This window comes from Sitophilus oryzae, unplaced genomic scaffold (genome assembly GCF_002938485.1).
Source record: "Sitophilus oryzae breed Bouriz unplaced genomic scaffold, Soryzae_2.0 scaffold_1442_pilon_pilon, whole genome shotgun sequence".
NCBI lineage: Eukaryota > Metazoa > Arthropoda > Insecta > Coleoptera > Curculionidae > Sitophilus > Sitophilus oryzae.
This window is the reverse complement of record NW_022146107.1, coordinates 4,579,086-4,602,471: the sequence shown is the minus strand read 5'-3', so window position 1 is coordinate 4,602,471 and position 23,386 is coordinate 4,579,086. Positions and strand designations below refer to the sequence as shown.

Genomic DNA, 23,386 nt, shown 5'->3' with positions numbered 1-23,386 from the left:
AAAATTATACTTAAACCATTAAATTCTACGTAAAAAGGCGCTTTAGAAAAGTTTTCATAAAAATACAAAATTTTCCATAGCAAAAAAGTTACAGCGATTTATTAAAAATGCATATTTTTGAAAAACACCCCGTAACTCCGAAACGGTAACAGATATCGATATGCGGTTTTCACCAACATGTTTTTGACAAAAATTGAGCTCCAGACACCCATATTAGTTTTCGTCTATCTCCTATAGAAAAGGGTGTTTCCATTTAAAAGCGTCGAATTTGACCCACCCTGTACAGATATACAGGCTGTCAAAAAATAGTGCATCTCACTTCGGTGAGTGATTCAACAGATAAAAATAAAACAAACATTTCCTATGAACATATATGCCCTAAAATGCTTCCCGAAGAAATTACAGCCCTTGAAAGGTTAAATAAAAATAATATATTTTGTTTATTTTTAAGAACATTGGTAAACCATTTTTCTTGAAATTTGGTATCTTTAGACAAATTTTAACGCCAAAGTGAATGACGATAGTGTAAAATTCCTTTAGGGTAGAGAGTACTGATGGTAATTCTGTTATCCATATAGATACAGTAACTTTAACGAAATAAAAAGCTAGGACTTTTTTACTTAAAAAACATGCTCTTCGTTTAGTGCGAAACGATGAAATGTTTTCAAGATATTTACGTTTAAAGGTTACGATACGATGTCTCGATTTTATAAATGGACAAATGAAAAGAAATTTTAAATAAATTAGTCTCATGATTTCGCCAATACTTAAATCGATGCATCGTAATCTATAAACGCAAATATCTTGAAAACCGTTCACCGTATCGTGCTCTTCGTTTAGAGCACCTTTTTTTACATAAAAAGTCCTAGTTTTTTATGTCATATGTGTTAAAATTACTGTATCTATAAGGATAAAAGAAGTACCACCAGAAGTACTCTCCCCTAATGGAAAGTACCCTTTCAGGGCTGTTACGGAACTTTACACTATCGCTATTCTCTTTGGCACTAAAATATGTGTAAGAGTACCAAATTTCAAGAAAAACGGTTTACTAATGTTCTTAAAAATAAACAAAATATTATATTATTTTTATTCACCTTTGCGAGGGCTGTAACTTCCTACGGAAGCATTTTAAGGCATACGTTCATAGGAACTTTATGTTTTACTAATTGAAGCCTGGCGCATCCGCCACGACATCAGTAAGAAAAAATACTTTTTATTTTTTTTTTAATTAAATGAAAAACAAAAAATCCGGCGATGACAGTTTTTAGAAGAGCCAATTAGCTATCTTTTAGTAAAAAAAGCAACTTTCTAGAGCAAGTCGTTACTTCAGTAGAGACGACAGAGATAAACATTAGCATTTTATGTAGATTTTTATCTGTAGAATCGCCCACCGAAGATAGATACACTATTTTTTTGACACCCTGTATACCTACTTGTACCTACTTCTTAATAAACGTTCTATCTCCAAAAATAAAAAAGTTGTTGCCTATATTTTTGTTTGGCTTTATAAGAAACAAAATAAAATCGAATTTTCATAAAGGACGTACTTATAGATAATGTAAATAACAGTCATTAAAAATGAATCATAACAATTTAAAAAAAAAATTGGTAGTTCTTCCTATTTCTCTGAGCTTACCTCTCCATATGCTTACCTTAACATTTGCTAAATATCTAGAACCCATCACTATGAACTTATTATTAAAACTATCAAACAAAATTATATACTTTCTAAATATATTGGATATTAGATTCGTGAAAAAAAAAAGAAATACTTCACTTGGAGTAGATATATAGTGATAATAAAAATAAAAACAAGTCCCTTATCAAAAAAACCTAATAAACAATATTTTTCATGATTGCGTACTAGAATGTCGTCGCTTTTAACAATGACTCATTTGAATTTTACCTGATAACAAGTAGTTAACTGAAAATTGAAAACCATTGTTTTATAAATTTCGTTAGCACAAAAATTCTTGAACTAGAATAACCTTAATTAGAAATTTTAATTCTTTCCATTCCGAAAATGAAGATAAAACCAATGAATAGATGATTATTTACATTACTTGAGGTAAAAAGTTTATATTAAAGAGTTTTGAGAGGCCATGAGAATATGCCCAACAGCAACGATGGAGGTCATTCTAGACCTAACGCCACTGCACATTATCGTCGGTAGATATGTCAATGTGAAAATGATTAGAATCAGCATTGACTCATAGATAAAGAAAACAAGTTTAGATTGGAATGCTCGGCTTACCGCCAAAACTTATTATTGTTTTGGGGCGGATACGTTGTACGGGATCTGGCGCTGCTATAGAGGTTGCTAAGAACAACCTTAAACAAGAACAGAAACTTTGAATAAGAAGACTAAGGAAGGAGCATATCAAAAATCTTAGGTACACCGCGATGGGCCTCAAATATGGCCAACTTAAATTCCGGTTTATCAGTGCCGTTCTAATTTTATTTAAAAAATGTAAAACTATGATGGTATGATGTAGGGTAGACGTGGGGTAGACTCAATAATTTGTTATTTTATTTTACGTTGTGAATAAATGTTGGTAGTTATTAAAATTGTTATAAAAATATATAATTCTAATAAAAATAGATAAGTTATAATAAGTATTTATTAACACAAACATCCGATACGCTACTGAAGCAGGTAAGTCAAATTAACGTATCAAAATTTTTAAGTAGTTTAAGTAGTAAATAAAAGCTAAAATGCAAGAAAAATATATAATTTAGTTTAAGTGAATTTCATAAATGATCGGTTTACTACACGTATGTATATTATATAGTCACTTACTAGCGAAAAGTTGTTCCATTATTTGACTCAATTTTTGCCGAGATCTACCGCACGCTACACAACCAACTATTTTAGAGTCTTTTTCGATAAATCGCGATAGTGTCACTGTTAATTTAAGTGCTGCCACAATTTCCATCTAGATTTACTACCTTTATACAACTATCAGTAGTAGAATAAATAATAAATAACATAAAATAAGCTCCGTAAAGACTGACAAATCCACAAAATTTCAAATCAAATTCAAATGTGTCAAATGAATCGTCAAGCAGAACTGTCAAGGATCCCCACTCTAAAGTGCTTTTATAGTGCTTTTTCCGCCCACCATGCATGAATACATGGATAGCATTATGCTCCTTCCTTAGTCTTCTTATTCAAAGAACAGAAATAATGTTCTCTTGTCAAAGTCAGAATCATAAAAAAATATAAAATCTTTCAAAATTTAAACTGCCCTCATTGAAAAAATACTGAAAAGTGTTTAAAGCGTCCATTTTTAAAGTAATTATTGCTATCTTGTGAGTTTAAATTAAATTTTATTTACTCAAACCCGTGATAATTGTGAAAAAGTGGCATTAAAACCTTAAAAAGCTGTGTGAACTGTGAACTGCAAAAACCATCGTGGATCGTGGCATAACGTCGGTCTGCAATGTATCATAGGTATTTCATACATGTCCTTAAATAAAATAAAAATTTCTTATAATATACAACACACAATATTTTATTAAAAAAATTAAAAGAAAATAAATTTGAATAAATAATATTTATGCGACATAATTCCGGAAAAAAGAACGAACCGCTCCGAAATTATCAAAAGCTTTGGAGAGCGACCATTGTAAAAATAGCGCCAAATAGTATTTACATCGTCCTTATGGGCACTTTCCAATCTAAATCTTGATTCCTTTATACAGGGTGTTTCAAAACAAATGCGAAAAACTCCAGGGGACGATTCCTTGTTCAAAATAAAGGGTAGTTTGCTTCATAAACGTTGGGTCAAAAGTCAACCATTAGGGAGATATCGCGGTACAAAGATGGCGGAAAGATAATGTTTTTATTTTTTATCTTGAAAACGAAAAGAGATAGACTAATAAAATTTTATGGAAGCGTTACTGTTATGAAAACACACTTTCTGGCAATTTTTTCACTTTTTTAAAATGAGTGGAAGGGGTTGAAATAAACTACCCCTATCATTCTTGTTAACGAAATTTAAAGAAAAATCTTATCAAACACATGCACAAAATTAATTTGGATAGCTTAGTTTGTTTAGAAACTTTTTTATCTCTTGTATTTTTTTGATAAAACTCACCGATTTGAAATTAAAAAAATAAAATGTAAAGCATTACATGTCAGGACAAAAAACATTTTCTGATAAAGAATCTAGTGGGCTGCTGTAATTTTTTTAGGAAAAAATCTAGTCGGCCGCTGTTATTTTTTAGGATGTTCCTAATATTATTTTATTTGACATTACTCTACTGCAATACGTTATTATCTAGATGATTATTATTATCGTTATTATCACTAGATTCTTAATCTAAAAATGTTTTTTGTCCTGACATGTAATTCTTTACATTTTATTTTTTAATTTCAAATCGGTGAGTTTTATCAAAAAAACACAAGAGATAAAAAAGTTCCTAAACAAACTAAACTATCCAAATTAAATTTTTGCATGTGTTTGATAAGATTTTTCTTTAAATTTCGTTAACAAGAATGATAGGGGTAGTTTATTTCAACCCCTTCCACTCATTTTAAAAAAGTGAAAAAATTACCAGAAAGTGTGTTTTCATAACAGTAACGCTTCCATAAAATTTTATTAGTCTATCTCTTTTCGTTTTCAAGATAAAAAATAAAAACATTATCTTTCCGCCATCTTTGTACCGCGATATCTCCCTAATGGTTGACTTTTGACCCAACGTTTATAAAGCAAACTACCCTTTATTTTGAACAAGGAATCACCCCCTAAAGTTTTTCGCATTTGTTTTGAAACACCCTGTATATGCACTGACTGAAACAGTACTGGGAGAATTGTCAGGTCAGGCGCTTGGAACACCCTCAAAAGGAAAATTCCACTCTTCCAACTCCAAGTAGATGACATATCAAGAAAGTACAACTTTGAGGAACACCTCACTGTGGTATTGAGCAATGAAAAGGATTGGAAGAGAGAAACATTTACTCAGCAGGTAAAAGACCATAACGTGGCATATTGATGCTTCCAAAACCAAAGCAGGGACAGGGATAGGAGTATTTGGACCGAAAACTAAGTACTCCGAACCAATGGACACCTACCCCAAGCAGAAATCTACGCTATCGAAAGATACGTACAATTTATCTTAGATAGGAACTATCAGAAACAGGAAATAGCTATCTTATTCCATAGTCAAGCAATACTAAAAGCGAACAACTCAGTAACCATCAATTTGATGTTGGTCAAAGAATACCTAGAGAAGCTGAACACATCAGGCAAAGAAAATAAGGTCCTCCTACTCTGGGTGCTAGCTCACCTAGGGATAGAGGGCAATGAAAGAGCAAACGATGCTAGAAAAGGAGCGAACACTCTACTAACTGGACCAGAACCGTTCTGCTTTCCAAGTGGAAACCAACTTAAAGCGGAACTCAAGAACCTGGAAGACTCCATCAGTAACCTGGAATGGGAATCCTCCAATGGTCTAAGACACTGGAAGAAATTTTTGAGAACTTACGATCGAGAAAAATCGTTGGCTTTAACAAAAACTGATCTAAAATCGCAGGTAAAACTTCCAGTGTATGTTAGTCTTAATGCGTCTTGCCTGACAGGAAAAACGGTATGTCTAATTTATTAACTACTACATACTTAAAAACAATTTGACTTAAAGTTAAAAAAATTAAGTAACGATTTATTTTTAAAAATTAGTCAAAACAAAAAAAACACTGGTTAAATAATACAACAGATAAATAGAAAATAGATCTTAGATTTTTAAATATTTTTAAGAAGTTTAAAGGAGTAGTGTTAACACTAGAGAAATCATATTATTATTAGGAAACTACACAGAGTAAGTTTTAAATAAGTGCATATACATATTTTTATGTGTGGTATATTTCGATCGCAGGGGAAACTGGTATTTTTTTGTGAAAAAAAAATTGTGATCTTTTTTTTATTTTCGGTTAAAAAAGGTAATAGCTTGATTATATAGAATCATAGGTATAGTCTATAAAATGAATAACTTTGAATTTTGACCGTTATTTTTTACCAACATGGCAAATATAAAATCCCTCTGTCAAAAAAGTTACTGATATTCTTTAAATTGAGTGCCTGAACTAGCCTGAACGAATCAGATAGGTAACTCTTTTTACTTTCGTGAAATAGAAAAGGAAAATAATAAAACAAGTGACAGTTCTTCCTCTTCTTGCAAAACTCAACGCGAAATGTCATAATTGACAAAAGTAAAATGTCATCAGCTTTTGACATTTCTAAATATTAGACCAATGCCGTCTCTATTAGAACAGCCACGGAGCGAGATTTATGACGTCACGCTAGTTAGATAATACGGATTAATAAATATATTGGAGAATACATGGAAACATAATTATTCCTCGTATTTTTGGTTTGTATTTTAAAAATGATATAGTTTACATGAAATATACATAATATACAGTTAATAAATACAATATAATATATACCTATTTATTGTAATAAATACTTTGGCTAATAAACATGAACCATACAAATGCAGCAAATGTTTTACAATATACAAATAATGAATAGGTGGTACATAAGATAATGGGTAAAATGTAAAATATATTTTAAATTTTGGGGTTCGAAAATCAATCTAATTTAACAAAAAACATTCAATATCTACTAATAGTGATGTATTATTATTTGCATTCACAAAATTTATTTATATATTATAATGTTTACTGCAATTAATAAACTAATATAAACTTGTCAAAAGATGACCACATATTTTTTTAAATTATTATTCTTAACACAAAAACTATCTACATTGACTATGGAGTACGATTTCAGTCATATTGTAAAACATTTGCTGCATTTGTATGGTTCATAGTTTATCTGCCAAAATATTTATTAATATAAATAGGTATATATATTGTATTTATTAACTGTATATTATGTATATTTCATGTAAACTATATCATTTTTAAAATACAAACCAACAAATCGAGGAATAATTATTTCCCATGTATTCTACAACATAGTTATTAATCTGTAGTATCTAACTAGTGTGACGTCATAAATCTCGCTCCTAGGCTATTCTATTAGAGACGGCATTGCGTCAGCTTGGCCCAATGGCTTGGCCGCAAGTTGCTAACCTAATAAAATTAACACTAGAAAAGCCCGCGGGAACTGTCAAATTCAAAGTTATTCGTTTCACAGACTATAATAAATAGATTAAATTTAGAGGAGTAAAATCACAGAAAAAAAATCAGTAGTTCTGAAAATTTAAGCAAATATGTGTATTTTATTTTCAAAGTAAAATAACTCAACTATATTCCATACCAATTAAACTTTTAGTTACGTAATCGAGGGCGCAATTTTCAAATTTATTGTTGCCAACAGTGGACGTATTCGGCCCCGGGCTAACTAACTGGAATTTAAATTTCCCGCTGGGGATTCAGGGGGTAGCTCTGCTGCAAAAAATGTCAAGTAGCCATATTTATTTATTTATTTCCTGACATTGTCATTCGTTTTGACACTTTAGTTTTAAATGATTTGTGTTGTGATTTTGTGATATTTTAAGCTTAACATTTGTGACTAGCAGACCTTGCAGTCGAACACTGTTCTTTTTAGAAGTTCTTTAGAACCTCTTTTAGTGCGAAGTGTACAAGATAGCTTAATAGCCGTAAAAAACTCATCGCAACTTTATTAGAATATTTTGAACGGGAAAAGGGTAGTAATGGCCCTTTGTCCCTTAAGTGCTGTTAAGCAGGTGAGTTTTGTTGATGTAAATAATAACTGTTTATATATTTATAATTAATTTATTTTGGTTTCCTAAAATATTTTGATTAAAAGAAAATATGTAAAAGTCAAGCTTAACCACCTGACTAAAAGTTTATTTGATATGAACTATCTTTTGGATTTCTTTGAAAAACAATAAAGAAAAAATATCTTTCATTTATCGAGATCTACCAGCCCTGAAAATATGTGCACTTATTTAACACTCACCCTGTATGTAAATAATAAGAGCAGAAGCAATACAGAAATGTAAAAAAATGAGTTAGCCCCTGTTTAGCATGTCACTAATAAAAGCAATTGATAAGAAAATCTAAAAAATAAGTGATGCAAGTCTAAGAAGCATAAACCCCAAAAAACCACAACCAAAAAGCAGCAAAAAGCACAATAAAATGAGGATACATTTTTTGTCTATATTATACCATCCTTCGTTAGCTATTCAGACATATATTGTTAAAAATATAATAACTTTTGTGTAAACCTTTTGTTCCAAACCAAACCAAAACAACATTATTCTAAAATATATTTAAACAAACCGTCAAATAACCTTTGAGAAAGATTGTAACAAAAAACGATCCACATTTTATCATATCTAGTAAAAAGCTAACTCTACTCACCGGCAATTCGTTGTGAACTTCACACTGCCTGCTCACGAAGGCCGTCACGCTTTGGTTCACTTGAATCGCCGAACTCTCCCTATTTGGCACACTGGCTTTAACCGTTTCTTTGTTAGCTTTCGTTTTGACAGGGTTAGAACTCGGTTTTTTACTGCTGGTAGGCGTGGTTAACGCGGAGATCGTATTAGTTGACACAGTAAACGTCAGATCGTTCGGTACGGGGGTACTGTGTATAACCTCACTTACGAAAATTGTTTCTTGTGACTTAGTAACACTACTAACGAGAGGAGGGGATTTTTCTTGAACAAAAGATTCCTCGAATGTCAATGGAGATTGCACAGCCTTATCACTTGTTGTCATGGTTGTCGTAGAGCTCTGGTGAGACACTACAGTGTTCGAACTTTTCGTTAAAGTTCCGGTAATAGCCGGGAAGCTTTTTATGTTATGCACGTCGGGAACAACGTTTTTGTGTACACTAGAAGAAATATTAACAGTTGAGGAGGATGACGTTGAAGAACTAGACGATTTTTCAACGCTTGAAGTGAGGTTATGTAAGTTTTTGAACTCGTTTTCGTACGATTTAGTAGTTGTACGAGATTGAGGTTTCTCTTTCGTGGTAATAACTAGGGGGCGTTCTTGTTTTTCAGGGCTGGGTTTCTTTTTCTCGCTGTTCTTTGCTGTAAATCAAAATTGTTAACGTTTAAATCGTTCTAAACAGAATAATGTTTTTTATACCTATATCAGCGTAAGATATGGGTCCGTCCATGGGTAGTGAGTGAACTGAGTCGACGTCTGATGAGGAATCGTTGCTTTTCTCGCTATGTGGCATCGATCGGGTAGTTTTAACACTTGAAACACCTTAGGAGAGAAAAAAAATGTAAATAATAAAGCGACAAATCATTTCACTAAAGTCTTTGAATAAAAAAATTAAGGAAAGAAAATATTTAACACAAACATCCGATACACTACTGAAGCAGGTAAGTCAAATTGACGTATCTAAATTCTTTGACAAGTAGTTAATAAAAGCAAAAATGCAAGAAAAAAATATATAATTAGCTAATTTTAAGTATTTTTTTTTAAGTATTTTAAAATAATTTTAAGTGAATTTGATAAATGATCGGTTTATTACACGTATGTATATTATATAGTCACTTACTAGGGAAAAGTTATTCCATTATTTCCCCCGATTTTTGACAGAGATCTACCGCACGCTATACAACCAACTATACAGTCTTTTTCGATAAATCGCAATAGTGTCACTGTTAATTTAAGTTCTGATACAATTCCCTTCTAGATTAACTACCTCTAAACAATTACCAGTTGTGGAATAAATACTAAATAACATAAAATAAGCCCAGTGAAGACTGACAGATCTACAAAATTTCAAATCAAATTCAAATGAATCGTCAAACAGAACTGTCAAGGATCCTGTCCTAGAGCCATACCTCCATCTACCATGCATGAATATATGGATAGCATTATACTCCTTTAATCTTTTTAATCAAAGAGATTCTACCTGTATTTTTAATGCGCTCAAAATTTCAAAAAAAAAAATTGTTTACTTACCGACAATAACAACTGCCAAATCAGGTGATGCCGCTCTTCCGCTCCTTCTTTCATCGTTACTCGATGACATGCCACCCATTGAACTAGTCTGCCTACCCGCGCTTGCGCTGCTCACACTGATCAAAACAGAAAACAAAATAATTATGAAATAGAAAACTCGCATTTTTTTATCACACACGGTATATTATTGTCAACCCATTGTAATCAACCCGTTGTCCTTTATTTTATTTTATTTAATTTAGCCATCTGTACTGTTTGGAAATTTGTTACATCTTTAAAAATAATCAAAAATGTCAATAATCCATGAGTATATTGATAAATGAGGTCTAAACTAAATACAAACAGAAAAACTTCAGTACAATATATGGTTTTCAAAAACTAAATACGCTTAGAGAAATGAAATTAACATTAAAATTGTTACTGCATTTTCACAAAATCGTAACTACATATTTCAAAAACGGTAAGATTAAAGCGCGGTAAACTCTAATTAAATTTACCTTTATTTTAATCGTAGAAACTAAAATTGTAATAATATACAGGGTGTCCCGTTTAAAAAATAGAACTTTGATATTTTATTTATTTGGAACACTCTATACCTTTTGAAAATAATTTTAAATTGTAGCTTTTGTAGTACTCCGACGATCCCATTACTCACAATTTCTAAAAATCTAATCGCGTGGCTATAATACTCCTCGTCGAATGAGGTGAATAACCCTGTATAAAGTCTAATAGACAATATTTATAATAAGTCAATTACCTGTTTCGTCGTTTTTTGCTCTTCTTCTTTGGCCTGGTCACAACCCAATTGTCGGCTGATGTTTCTAAATTTTCTAAAGACGTGGCGTTATAGAACGTTTGAAACGAGGAAGGCTAGAATAATAAAAAAAACGAGTTATATAACCAACTAAACATAATATTCAGTAGTTGTTAATATGTACCTCAACGGTTCCCCAAGATCTTCTTTCCCGAGTTCTATCTCCGATAGTTTTATTCGTTCTTAAAACGACATTTTCGTCGTCTTGATCGTTCTTCTCACCGAAAGCTTCGAATTCTCTGCCCAATTTCCTCTCGGAAATTTCACCAAGAGAGTTGCTTTTCTGTAACAACATAGAAATCATAGTAAAACAAAACAATAGCGCTATAAATAAAACAAATAAGAAGCTTAACTTCCATAGTCCACAAATATTTACAAAATTGTGAGTAAATATAGATTTAGCGCCCAACGTGGGGCGCGATATGTTTATCTGTGTCATCTCTACTGAAGTAACGACTTGCTCTAGAAAGTTGCTTTTTTTACTAAAAGATAGCTAATTGGCTCTTCTAAAAACTGTCGTCGCGGGATTTTTTGTTTTTCATTTAATGAAAAAAAATAAATAAAAAGTTTTTCCTGATGTCGTGGCGGATGCGCAAGGCTTCAACTAGTAAATAATAAATAACATAAAATAAGCTAAGTAAAGACTGAAAAATCCACAAAATTACAAATCAAATTCAAATGTGTCAAATGAATCGCCAAACAGAACTGTCAAGGATCCCCACCCTAGGGCCCTCTCTCCGTCTACGCTGCATGCATAGTATTACACTTCTTCCTTAATGTTTTTATTCTAAGAAAGAAGCGAAAAAAATACAGGGTGGCACAAACAATCTTTACAACGATTTTACTGGCCAATCTTACCTTTAATTCATGACGTCCAGTACCGGTGTTGCCATTCTCCTTGCCGCCGGCCTTGGGGTGCTTCCTCTTGCCGGTTTTCGAACCGCCATCTTCGGAATTGTGCTGCTTATGGAACTGCCTAGATTTGGAGGATTGTACCGAGCGAGATTTCAAACTATTTTCCGTGGTTCCCTCGATGTAATGCACCAGCTGTTCCACGTTATCAATAATTTCGGATCTGTGTCCCTCGATCTGTTGGCATTATTTTATTTTTATAAACGAGTAGTTACACTAAAAAAATCAAACTAATAGTTTTTCTGAGTTTTTTTTATTAGAGGAAAAAAAATGATTCAAGGCCATTAATTTTGATAAAGATATGATTTTTATAAATCAGCTTTGTAGTACTACCCTACGATCGAAAAAAAACGGTGTCAGAGTGGGCTTGAAAATAAAGACCAACCGCTATTTCCAAGTAAACTTGACTTGACTTTCCAAGTAAACTTGAACTTTTTTTTCCATTCGTTCATAATGATTGATATAGTTTACTTAAAAAGCTGATGAAATAGTCCAGTCCTGAATATAAAAATATACGCATCTACAGGGTTATTCACCTCTTACATTTTTAGTTTCTAAGATTAAAATAAAGGAAGATCTAATTAAGGTTTAACGCACTTTAATCTTACGGTTTTTGAAATATTTACGTTTTTTGTGAAAATACAGTTAACAATTTTAATGCTTCATTTCTCTAGGCGTATTTAAGTTTTAAAAACCAAATATTGTACTGAAGTTTTTCTATTTACTAAATTTTGTGTAGAAATAGTAAAAGCGACACTACCTTATACAGAGTGTCTTGAGTGAGAATAATTACTAGCTTTCAACGGCGATAACTTCTTTAATTTAAATGGAACACCCTGTATATTTTACGACAATCAGATGCACAATTAAGTTGTTTATCAAATTGTGTTATACCATTTTTTACCTATCTCTTCAAGTTTTCGTAGAAAATGCATTTTCTTATAATTTAGACCTGACCAATATACCTATGGAGTAATGCCATTTTAGATTAAGGTAGTATAATTATTGCCTAAAGTAAGGCAATATTATTGCTACACGAAATTTGGTAAATAAAAAAACTTCAGTACAATATTTGGTTTTAAAACCTTAAATACGCCTAGAGAAATTAAGCATTAAAATTGTTACTGCATGTTCACAAAATAATAAATATTTAAATGATAAGATTAAAGTGCAGTAAACCTTAATCAAATTTTCCTTCATTTTAATCGTAGAAACTAAAAACTTAATATACAGGGTATTACATTTAAAAAAATACAACTTTTATATTTTTTATTTATTTGGGACACTCTGTACCTTTTGAAAGTAATTTTAAATCGTAGCTCTAATAGTCCACCAACGATACTATCACTCACAATTTCTAAAAATCCAATCATTTGGCTACATGTGAATAACCCTGTATAAACACACATATACAGATATTAAAAAAAAATCACTTACATTTTCCGACTTCAAAACGACCACATTCTTATCGGCCTGCTTCTTCTTCTTTTTCTCTTTGTTCTGGTGGAGGGCGTTCCCATTTTCGTCCACTTTCTGAAAATAAAAGAACTATTTTCCGTAAAAAATACTTCAAACTCCATACCCACACGTTTGTATTCTCAAAACCATCGAAAAAAAAACAAATCACTAAAAATAAAACAATATTAAGTGCCCTAAATTACGCTGTAACCCTTAAGGAGCCGCCCTTATTACCGAGTATTTGCTCTGTACCATTTTAGTTATGGAATTTGAGTCGGCATTTTTGTCAGATCCGCCTTCCAGGTCCAAGGATAGGGGGTCGTCCACATTTGAGATTGCTGAGGCACGAGTTGCTGAAAAAAGAGGCAAACGTTGCATTAATGTTTAAGTTTATTATGCAGGGTGGTCTGGATTGAATTCGGGAAATTTCGGCAGCATATTCTACCGATAAAAATAGGTCAAAAAAGTTCATAAAAATCTATGTCCTAAATTGCTTTGTTCCGAAGATATAGGGTGTAGAAGTTTCATTTTTATTTAGTTTTTTTTTTCAAATAATTTCTGAACCAATGTGAATATTTGGATGAAAATTAGTGTCTGGGTGTTTTTTGACATGAGAAATTTGATTTCGATGTCAATTTGACTCCTACTTGTAGGGGGCGCTACCTACATGTATTTTAACTGTTTTGAATAGTAATAACTTTTCGTCCGTAACTGTATAAAACTCAGGGTTGGAAAAAATCATGATTTTTTTGATTTTAATAGAAAACATTATTTAAATCGGATTTCTAAATAATTAGGACTTAAGTCCAATTAAATTCCTATCCTAAATGGCTAAATCTTCATAACTCTGCCCAATACTGACAACATTAACAATTCTACGGCGCGTGTCATTTTCCCAGACATCGGTCACCAATATATTCTGTAAAAAAAGTCGCTCGCTTCAGGTCAAAAGGATTTTTTTTGAAATGCCACAAGTGTATTAATTTTTGTAATTTCAACGCCTAGGCATTTTAGAATTTTTTAGAATTTAGAATGAGTGGGAGGGGGGTTAATCACTTCGACCTTACAGATCCATTGTGTCCCCCTTTCTTGAATCATAACTCATCATACAGTCCCAGGGCTTTGACAAAAGCCAGTATCTGGGACGGTTTTATAGAGGGTAGTTCTCCATCTCCAATATCAGTCGTACCAAAATTCATGGCACGAATGGTTGTCGTCTCGGCGCACTCAGTGATGAGGTGTACTGGTGTTTCACCATCTTTCCCACAGAATCTGCATTCGCCGTTTCCTCTTAGTTTTAATCTACTGAGGTGTTCATTGAGGAGACAGTGTCCTGTTAAAAACCCCGTGACAATCCGAAGACTGTTCTTACTCAGACCCAGGAAGATCTGTGATTTTTCTTGATCATAAGCCCTCAGAAACTTCTTCGAGTGTCTTAGACCATTGCAAGATTTCCATTCCAGGTTGCGGATGGAATCTTCCAAGTTCTTGAGTTCCGCCTTGAGTTGGTTACCACTTGGAAAGCAGAACGGTTCTGGTCCAGTTAGTGGAGTGTTCGCTCCTTTCCTAGCTAGATTATTTGCTTTTTCATTGCCTACTATCCCTTGGTGAGCAGGCACCCAGTGTAGGAGGACTTTGTTTTCTTTGCCTAATTTATTCAGCTTCTCTATGCATTCTTTGACCAATTTCGAATTGATTTATACTGAGTTGATCGCCTTTAACGCTGCTTGACTATCAGACAAGATGGCTATTTCTTGTTTCCGATAGTTCCTATCTAAGATAAGTTGTACGCATCTCTCGATAGCGTAGATTTCTGCCTGTTGGATACTAGGGTAAGTGCCCATTGGTTCGGAGTAATTAGCTCTCGGCCCAAACACTCCGATCCCTGTTCCCGTATTGGTTTTGGAAGCATCAGAATACCAAGTTATGGTATGGTCTTTTAACTGCTGGGCAAGCGTTTCGCTCTTCCAATCCTTCTTATTGCTCAATACTACATTGACATGTTTGTCAAAGTTGTACGTTCTTGGCATATCGTCCACTGGGAGTTGCAGGATGGTATTTCCTTTTTGAGGGTGTTCCAAGCCCCTGATCTGACAATTCTCCCAGTACTAATTCCGTTAGTGACCATTCTAATCATTGTCGCATTGGCATATCTACCAATGACAATGTGCAGTGGTGTTAGATCTAGAATGACCTCCATTGCTGCTGTTGGACAGGTTCTCATGGCTCCTGCGATGCAAACACATGCTAGTCTCTGGACTTTGCATAGGTTTAGCCTTGCCGTCCGTTGCTCTAGTTTTGTGTACCAGGCAACTGCTCCATAAGTAATCATGGGTCTTACTATCATGGTATACATCCAGCGCAAAATGTTAGGGGAGCAGCCCCATCTATTTCCGGCCAGTCTTCTGCATATCATGAGAGCCTTTATGGCTTTGCTGGTAGTGTTCTTAATATGCCTGTTCTACAGGAGTTTACTGTCCAGGGTTATTCCCAGGTACTTAACTTCCTGTGTTGGCAGTATTTCCTTTCCATCTAGTTGGATTCTTTTCAAGTTTTCAGACTTCGCCTTCTGGTGAATGGCACTATCGCGGTTTTGTCTGAGTTGATACTCAGCCCGACAGTCCTACACCATCTCTCAGTGATACGGAGTCCTCTTTGGATAATATCACACAAGGTGCCTTCATGTTTCCCCCGAGCGATCATGACTATGTCATCTGCATACCCAATGCAGTGTATTCCAGCTAGAGTTAATTCATCTAGTAGTTCATCCACCACCAAGCTCCACAGCAAAGGGGAGGTTACTCCACCTTGTGGAGTTCCTTGCGTTGTTTTAACAGCTACAGTTTTGGTGCCCATCTGAGCCTCTGCTGTTCGTGTTGACAGCATTTCCCAAAACCAGCGAATAATAGTTCTGTTCACCCCTCTTGTTTCTAGAGATCGCCTGACCACCTTATGTGGTATATTGTCAAACGCCCCCGCAATATCCAAGAAGGCACAAATTGCTGTTTCAGAGCAGTTTCTGTGGATCTGCCCGTTCTATATGCATGCTGACTATCATGCAGTGGTTTAACCTTTAGATGAGCCTAGGCATAAAAGTAAAGCACTTTTTCGCCTAAGCACAAAAGTACAAAAATATATTATTAAACTGATATTAACCGTCAATTTCAACGAGTGTACAAATTGTTACTCGATTACTTACAAGGCATTACTTTTTATATTATTTCCAACCTTTGGAATTGATTAAAAAATTATTTGTAATGTTTAATTTGTAAAAATATAGTATATTCTGCTCGGAGTAAAAATGTACTTTTGTGCCTCCCTGTTTACGCTAGTCCGTCAAACGTACAACATCGTCAAAAAAAGTATAATTTTTGCTCCTTACACAATACACTATTGTTCGGAAATAGTCTTAAGTCGAGAATGAAATTAGTATTATCTTTTGTCAAAGCGTAAAATAAAAAGATATAAAACAGCATATTTTCTGACAACGATTTGAAGATATAGTCGTAACATCAAAAGAACCTTTTTCTGCACTAGAGGTTGCGAATGAAATGTATTCGAACAGCATTTTTTTGTCACTTGTACATAAATTTCAAAATAAATCCCTGCCCTTTAGAAGTCTAATGGATTCACACGAAATTACGTCAAAAATCGGTCCAACATTTTAATTTTTAATTGATAAATAGATATGTAGTAGGTATATGTGTTATACAAATCATTTTTTATACAGTTTTATAACATTAACAATTTTTTTCGATTTATTAAACGTATTTAAACGTTACAATAGTAAGTGTAACATTTTATTTAACGAATAGATATAGGATATATATGTTATAGAAATATTTTTTATAGTTCTCTAGGACACATTTTTATAACTTTTACAGTTATTTTTCGATATATTGTAAAGTTTTAAAAATGTTGATTTTTTTATTTAAATCACATGATTAAAATTAAAAAAATCACTTGATTTAAATCATTTGATTTAAATCATGCCAACCCTGATAAAACTAGTGAATGAAAAAATATAATTTCCGTCATTTTTTGGTAAAAATCGCTGCGAGCAAGCATTCTCAAGATATTTAGAATGGAAATAGTCAATACGTCATTATTGACAAACAATGAACATGTTGAGTAGATACAAAAACATTTCAAATTTATTATTTCAGTCTAAACTATTTTAGTCTATTTAGTAAACATGTTTAATTTATGTCAATGATGACAGGTATTGATAATTTCGATTCCAAATATCTCGAAAACTATTACTAGTAGCGATTTTTACTAAGATGTCTTTTTTACACAAAAAACGTCGTAAATGTATATTTTTTTACTCAGTAGTCTTATACAGGTATAGTCTGTCCAACGAGAAGATCCTTGACAGTGATAGATGTGTCTGTCATTTTAATTTCAAAGTAGTTTATTTTATTTTACAAAGAAATAAGTTGGTACAACTGGAACGCATAGCAGGATATATTTAAAATTTGATTGACAAGATCACAAGTGATTACTTCAAAATATTGTGAAAAAAACTGTATAAAACTGAAAAAATGTAATCGAGTTATTTTATTTAATAAAAACGGTATGTGTAAACAAAACAAACAAGAACAAGACACTACATACCAAAAAAATATAAAAAAGAACTATTATTTACTTTCAAGCTTTATGAAACTACCCGCATTTATGATTATATTTATCAATATAACTTATGTACAAATACAAATTTGTAATATTCCACAGGAATAAATAAAACAACATAGGTAAATAAAACAAACTATTTTATTAATAATAACACCTACCAAATTTTATACCTTAAAGGTTGATTAATTAACTTTAATCTTAATTTTTTTAAACCAGTACCTTTTGACATTATTTTTCTGTAGTACTAAAATCCATTATTTACCTATCGTGTGATGTCGATATTTTACAGCTACTCCAGTTTTTAGTATGAGTTTAGTTTGATCCTTCTACCATATACGAGATGCACTTCTTCACTCTACGATGAAATGGTCTACAAACTTTATCGATGGCAACTTCATTGGTGTATAAGACTTTCTGCCTGGGCAGCGAGTATTAACCATAAACTGTGCTCTGGGTCTACAGTTAATTTTCACTCGATTTTTCCTCCATTTGACTTCAAAAGACACAAAACACACGTAATAATACGAATCAAAATGCATCATCTTCCAAAACGCAGGGTATTTAACAAAAGTTGACACAAAATTCTAACCTATAATTTGGCAAGACTTTGACAAGCGTCAAAAATGACAAAAATCTAACGGCGAGTTCATACGCATCGGCGTCTGTTTGTCGTTCATCGTTCCATCAAACCAATAAAATTGAAATACGATCTGTCATTTTTTAAATAAACCAATAAAACTGGTTAAAAACAACAAGACACGACGCATGACGGATTTATATTTAAACCCATCCATAGATAACTTAAAAATTATTAGAAACTTTTTTTAGTAAAATAAATAGATTGGTATGGGACGTCATCTGCTTTTTTTCTGTCATCGTCTGTCGAAACCTTACCTGAGAAAAAAAACAGAGTATACAGAAGAACTAACACTACTTCAAACCAGTTAAAAATATGTCGGGGGCGCCCTCTACAAATAGGAGTCATATTGACATCAAAATCAAATTTCTCTCATGTCAAAAAACTCCCAGACTCCCAGAAAAAATCGAAATAAAAATGAAACTTCTACACCCTGTATCTCCGAAACTAAGCATTTAAGGATACACGAACTTTTTACTAATACGAACTTTTTTACTTATTTTTATCTGCAGAATATGCTGACGAAGTTCCCCAGAATACAGTTTGGACCACCCCGTATATCAACACCGCAATATGTGTACCTACCGTATGATCGAAAAAAAGGCGTCCAGTTGGCTTGGAAATGACGATCGATAACATTTTCCATATAATTTTACATTAAAAATGACAGCGATCTTCATTTCATAGCCATCGCTGACGCCGTTTTTTCTTTCGATCATACGATATACTAAACGAGTGACGCCAAAGCTTATGTACTTACATTGTATTTGCAAAGAGGCTTTGGTAGTGTATTTGTGTGCTGCAGATGTTACAATTGCGTTTTCAGATTGATTATTACTGTGGATACTACTGGCTTGAATATGTCTCTCTTCGTAACTCCTATAATTAATAATAAATTATGATAATGATTATAATGTTTGAAGGGTAATAGAAAAAAAAAACAGAAAATGTTACAAAACCGGGTAACAGAGAAAACGATGACCTAATACGAGGCATGTTTTTTAAGTAAGTACCGTTCTGGAATTAAAAAAAACGTGCAAAGATATCGCAATAATTTTATTTTTACATGAAAGCCTGTACCTTAATCTACTTTTCTACATAATTTCCGTGAATATTGAGGCACTTTTCATAACGTGGCACCAGTTTTTCAATACCCTCCTCATAAAATTCTGCCGCCTGACTGGCTAACCACTGTATCACAACTGTTTTGACTTCGTTATCGTCTTGAAGACGCTGACCGCCCAGGTGTTTCTTCAAGTGCAGGAATAAATGGTAGTCACTGGGCGCCAGATCAGGGCTGTATGGGGGATGATCTAGAGTTTCCCATTTAAAAGATTTGATGAGATCTTTGGTCCGATTAGCCACATGTGGACGGGCATTGTCATGCAGCAAAACAATACCCTTACTCAACTTGCCACGTCTTTTGTTTTGGATTACACGGCGCAGATTGTTCATTGTCTCACAATAAGATGCTGCATTGATTGTCTCATTACGAGGCAGAAACTCCACTAGCAATACTCCTTTTCTGTCCCAAAAAACTGTGCACATGATTTTCCAGGCAGAAATTGTTTGCTTAAACTTCACTGTTTTGGGTGATGATAAATGTCGCCATTCCATGGACTGTTGTTTCGATTCTGGTGTGACGTAGGCCACCCATGTTTCGTCAACAGTAACAATTTTGTCTAAAAAATCTTCACCTTCATTGTGGTACTGCTCAAGGAAAGTCTATGCACCGGCTAAACGTTGGGTTTTGTGCAAATCCGTCAACATTTTCGGAACCCAACGTGAACACAATTTCCGGTAATTCAAGTTCTCGGTCACAATGCGATACAAAACACTACGAGAACATTGAGGAAAGTAGTCGCACAATGATGAAATTGTAAAGCGTCTGTTTTCTTTCACCTTTTCGTCCACTCTCTGCACCAAATCTTCATTAACGACCGAAGGACGCCCACTCCGTTCTTCATCATGCACATTTGTGCGGCCATCTTTAAATGCTCTCACCCATTTCCTTACCATTCCATCCCTCATAATGTTTTGTCCGTAAACTTCACAGATCTCACGATGAATATCGATCGGTTTTACGCCTTTAGCACTAAGAAATCGTATGACAGCCCGTACTTCACAATCGGCGGGGCTCACGATTGTCGGAGGCATCTTAAACACTCAATAAACAACGTATACAATGAAGAATCAGACTGTACTGGCGTCTGTGCATAGACAAGAGATGTAGGTAACCAGCGCGCATGCGCGGAACGCCGACCGTAGCGCTGCGGCGGCGGAATCGCAAAACGGTACTTACTTAAAAAACATGCCTCGTATCAACGCCTAAAGGGGCGGCCATCACGGTCTTTCTGCCGAGGAGCAAGGGGAAAGACACCACCTACCTGCTGAGCCTTATCCAGCGACAGAACTCGATGTAAGGACATCGAGTTGGCGAGTCATCAACTGGAGGGAGGAGGGTCATGGTCAGGTCCTCACAATAGGAATTGACCTCCAATCCATGGGGCAATAGAGAAAGAGGGACATATCCTCTATTATAGATACGGGACAACACCGGTATCAGGTCTAAGGAGAAACCAAGTTAAAGAGGTGGAGAAAATGGAGACAGCTCCACCTTGCGGTTTCCTCAGCCGGAGGCAAGCTCCTCGACTGTGAAGGGCGGCACGGAGGGCCAAACACCAACCGTGGAAGGGTGTGTACCCTCGGAGGAAGAACTGTTGTCCGAGGAGGATGGGAAATACCCTGTCCCCTCTACAACAGGGGTATGATGGGTTATAGAATGTGTGATGACTCAAGGAAGGGGGCACAATAGATCTTTAAGGTCGCAGTGACTATATAGTATGACTTTTTTTGAAACTTTAGTTTCGGAGATATAAATTTAAACGGACCTTTTAAAAAAAATAATTTTTTTTCTGAAACTATTTGAGACAGAGTTTACCAAAAATGCTTTTTATAACTACTACTGGGTAAATGAATTTCTAGTATAGTATGACTTTTTTTGAAACTTTAGTTTCGGAGATATAAATTTAATCGGACCTTTTAATAGGCGGCATAGGCGATAGACGAATATTTTTTAAAGTTTGCTCTAGAATAGAGGACAGTTGACAAACGTACTATATGTACACAATTAAATCTAAATTTTGTTAAAAACTCAATTGCCCATAAAAAATAGAACTCATAATAAAAATTGAGAAAACGGAAAATAATCGAAATAATATACCTTTGAAGATGATCATTCTCTAGAAGACCCTCTGTTTCCATATCTACAACAGTATAGTCCTTGTCCTTAATGTCTTTAGGGCGTTTACCGTCATCAAAGAGGTCCCTAGACGATTCTCCTGCATTCACATTACACGGTAGGCTGCCTGTAAGTCAAAAAATAAATTTTGAGTCAAAATTCATCACCTCTATATTGATTAAAAAAATTTTAAATAATTTATTTATAACGTAACATTGCTAAACTCAATATACCGTATGATACCGCGAAAAAAAACGTCCATGAGGGTTGGGGAATGACAATCTATGAGACGCCATTTCTAAAAATTGACATAAAACTTACAGAAAGATTAAAAAAGGATAGAACGTTTCCAGACACAAATCTATTTCGAAAAAAAAAAATTCTCGAATTTTAAACTATACTATTTAGAAATAATTTTAAATCAATATCAAAAAAAATATATCCTTCATAACGTCAACTGGCAGTAAGCACCATTAATGACGTTTAGGGCTTCACCTCGCTAAAATTATCATCGATTGTCATTCTTCAGCTGGCTTTGACGCCGTTTTTTTTTGGATCGTATGATATTTTCTTTGTATAGATTACTAAACATCTAGAATTACCTCCTGGAATTCTGTTTAGAGGAGCGAAATTTAAAATAAAACAATATTCATTTCTATACCGGGCGCGTCTCCAAAAGTGGTTTTATTTTTTCAGATAAAAAACGAGATTTGGTATGTTAGAATATGACATAAATTAGGATAGATTGACGTTTTCAATCGATTTTGATCACTTTCTATTTTACCGGAAATGTCTACAAATTGTGATTTTTAAATGGCACTGTCGGTATATTTTTGCTTTATTCGATAGAAAATGACACGCTGAATAGAATGATATATGATAGGTCAACTTTTGACATTTTCGCTTAAAAAAATTGTATTTTAAATTTCAATCTAGAGTGTCATGGCTGTGTTAAAAACACTAATTTTTAATCAAGGAGCCTTGGAAAAATATATTGGATCGTCTAATGTTTTCCGTGTCTTGTCCTGGCCGGTCAAAAGATGCCCAAATCGTAATTTTTATCATATCTCAATTTTTTCAAATGAAACAAGGGTGGCTCATTAGCATATTTGGAAAAAGCATTTTTTTACGAATAATTTGGTACCACACACTTGATATTTCGAGTCAAATTGTCGTTATGAACCGTATGTTACAATTTCATATAAACCATAATATGCGAAAATGTCAAAAGTTGACATATAATATCTCAATCTATTCAGAGTGTCGTTTTCTATCGAATAAAGTAAAAATATACCGAGGGTGCCATTGAAAAATCAAAAGTTGTAACAATTGAATACGTCAATCAATAGTAATTTATGTCATATACTAACATACCAAATCTATTTTTTTTTTCTGAAAAAGTTATAAAGGAGAACAACTTTTGAGACGCACCCGGTATTTCAGAAAAAAAAACGTATTTTAAACAATGCTAATTCACAATTTTCCAAAAAAAACAAACAAATATTTTAAACTCAATTTATTGAGAAAATAGACAAGTTATTATTTTAATAACTAGTCTATTAAGTAGTGACATCTAGGGCTTGACCTCGACAAAATTATCATAGATTGCCATTCCCTAGCCGCCCATGACGCCCTTTTTTCGATCTTATGGCATTATAACTGAATAACTTGTAATTTTAATTTTAAAAGAGCAATCTGTGTCATGTTCCCAATATTTTTAAAGAACGTAAATCACACAAAGTAAAATTTTCGGTCATTAAATATTGT

The 23,386-nt window shown here is 33.6% G+C and overlaps 1 protein-coding gene across 7 annotated transcripts in view; it reads right to left on the bottom strand.

The window, feature by feature from the left end:
- Nucleotides 1-23,386, bottom strand: part of LOC115877098 (probable serine/threonine-protein kinase dyrk2) — a 53,897-nt gene that overhangs the window by 12,581 nt on the left and 17,930 nt on the right. For 5 of the 7 annotated variants that reach the window (XR_004049283.1, XM_030893180.1, XM_030893183.1 and 2 more), the window contains 10 exons: nucleotides 21,602-21,746; nucleotides 19,139-19,257; nucleotides 13,341-13,459; nucleotides 13,086-13,181; nucleotides 11,595-11,825; nucleotides 10,861-11,019; nucleotides 10,680-10,792; nucleotides 9,923-10,038; nucleotides 9,092-9,214; nucleotides 8,357-9,033 (listed from right to left, as the gene is read on the bottom strand). Coding sequence is in view for 6 of the 7 variants with exons in the window: in XM_030893180.1 (XP_030749040.1) it covers nucleotides 8,357-9,033; nucleotides 9,092-9,214; nucleotides 9,923-10,038; nucleotides 10,680-10,792; nucleotides 10,861-11,019; nucleotides 11,595-11,825; nucleotides 13,086-13,181; nucleotides 13,341-13,459; nucleotides 19,139-19,257; nucleotides 21,602-21,746 (1,898 nt within the window). In the remaining variant the exon portion in view is untranslated. Of the gene's footprint in view, nucleotides 1-8,356; nucleotides 9,034-9,091; nucleotides 9,215-9,922; nucleotides 10,039-10,679; nucleotides 10,793-10,860; nucleotides 11,020-11,594; nucleotides 11,826-13,085; nucleotides 13,197-13,340; nucleotides 13,460-19,138; nucleotides 19,258-21,601; nucleotides 21,747-23,386 lie in introns of all 7 variants that reach the window. The other 2 variants (XM_030893179.1, XM_030893181.1) reach the window with 2 other exon arrangements.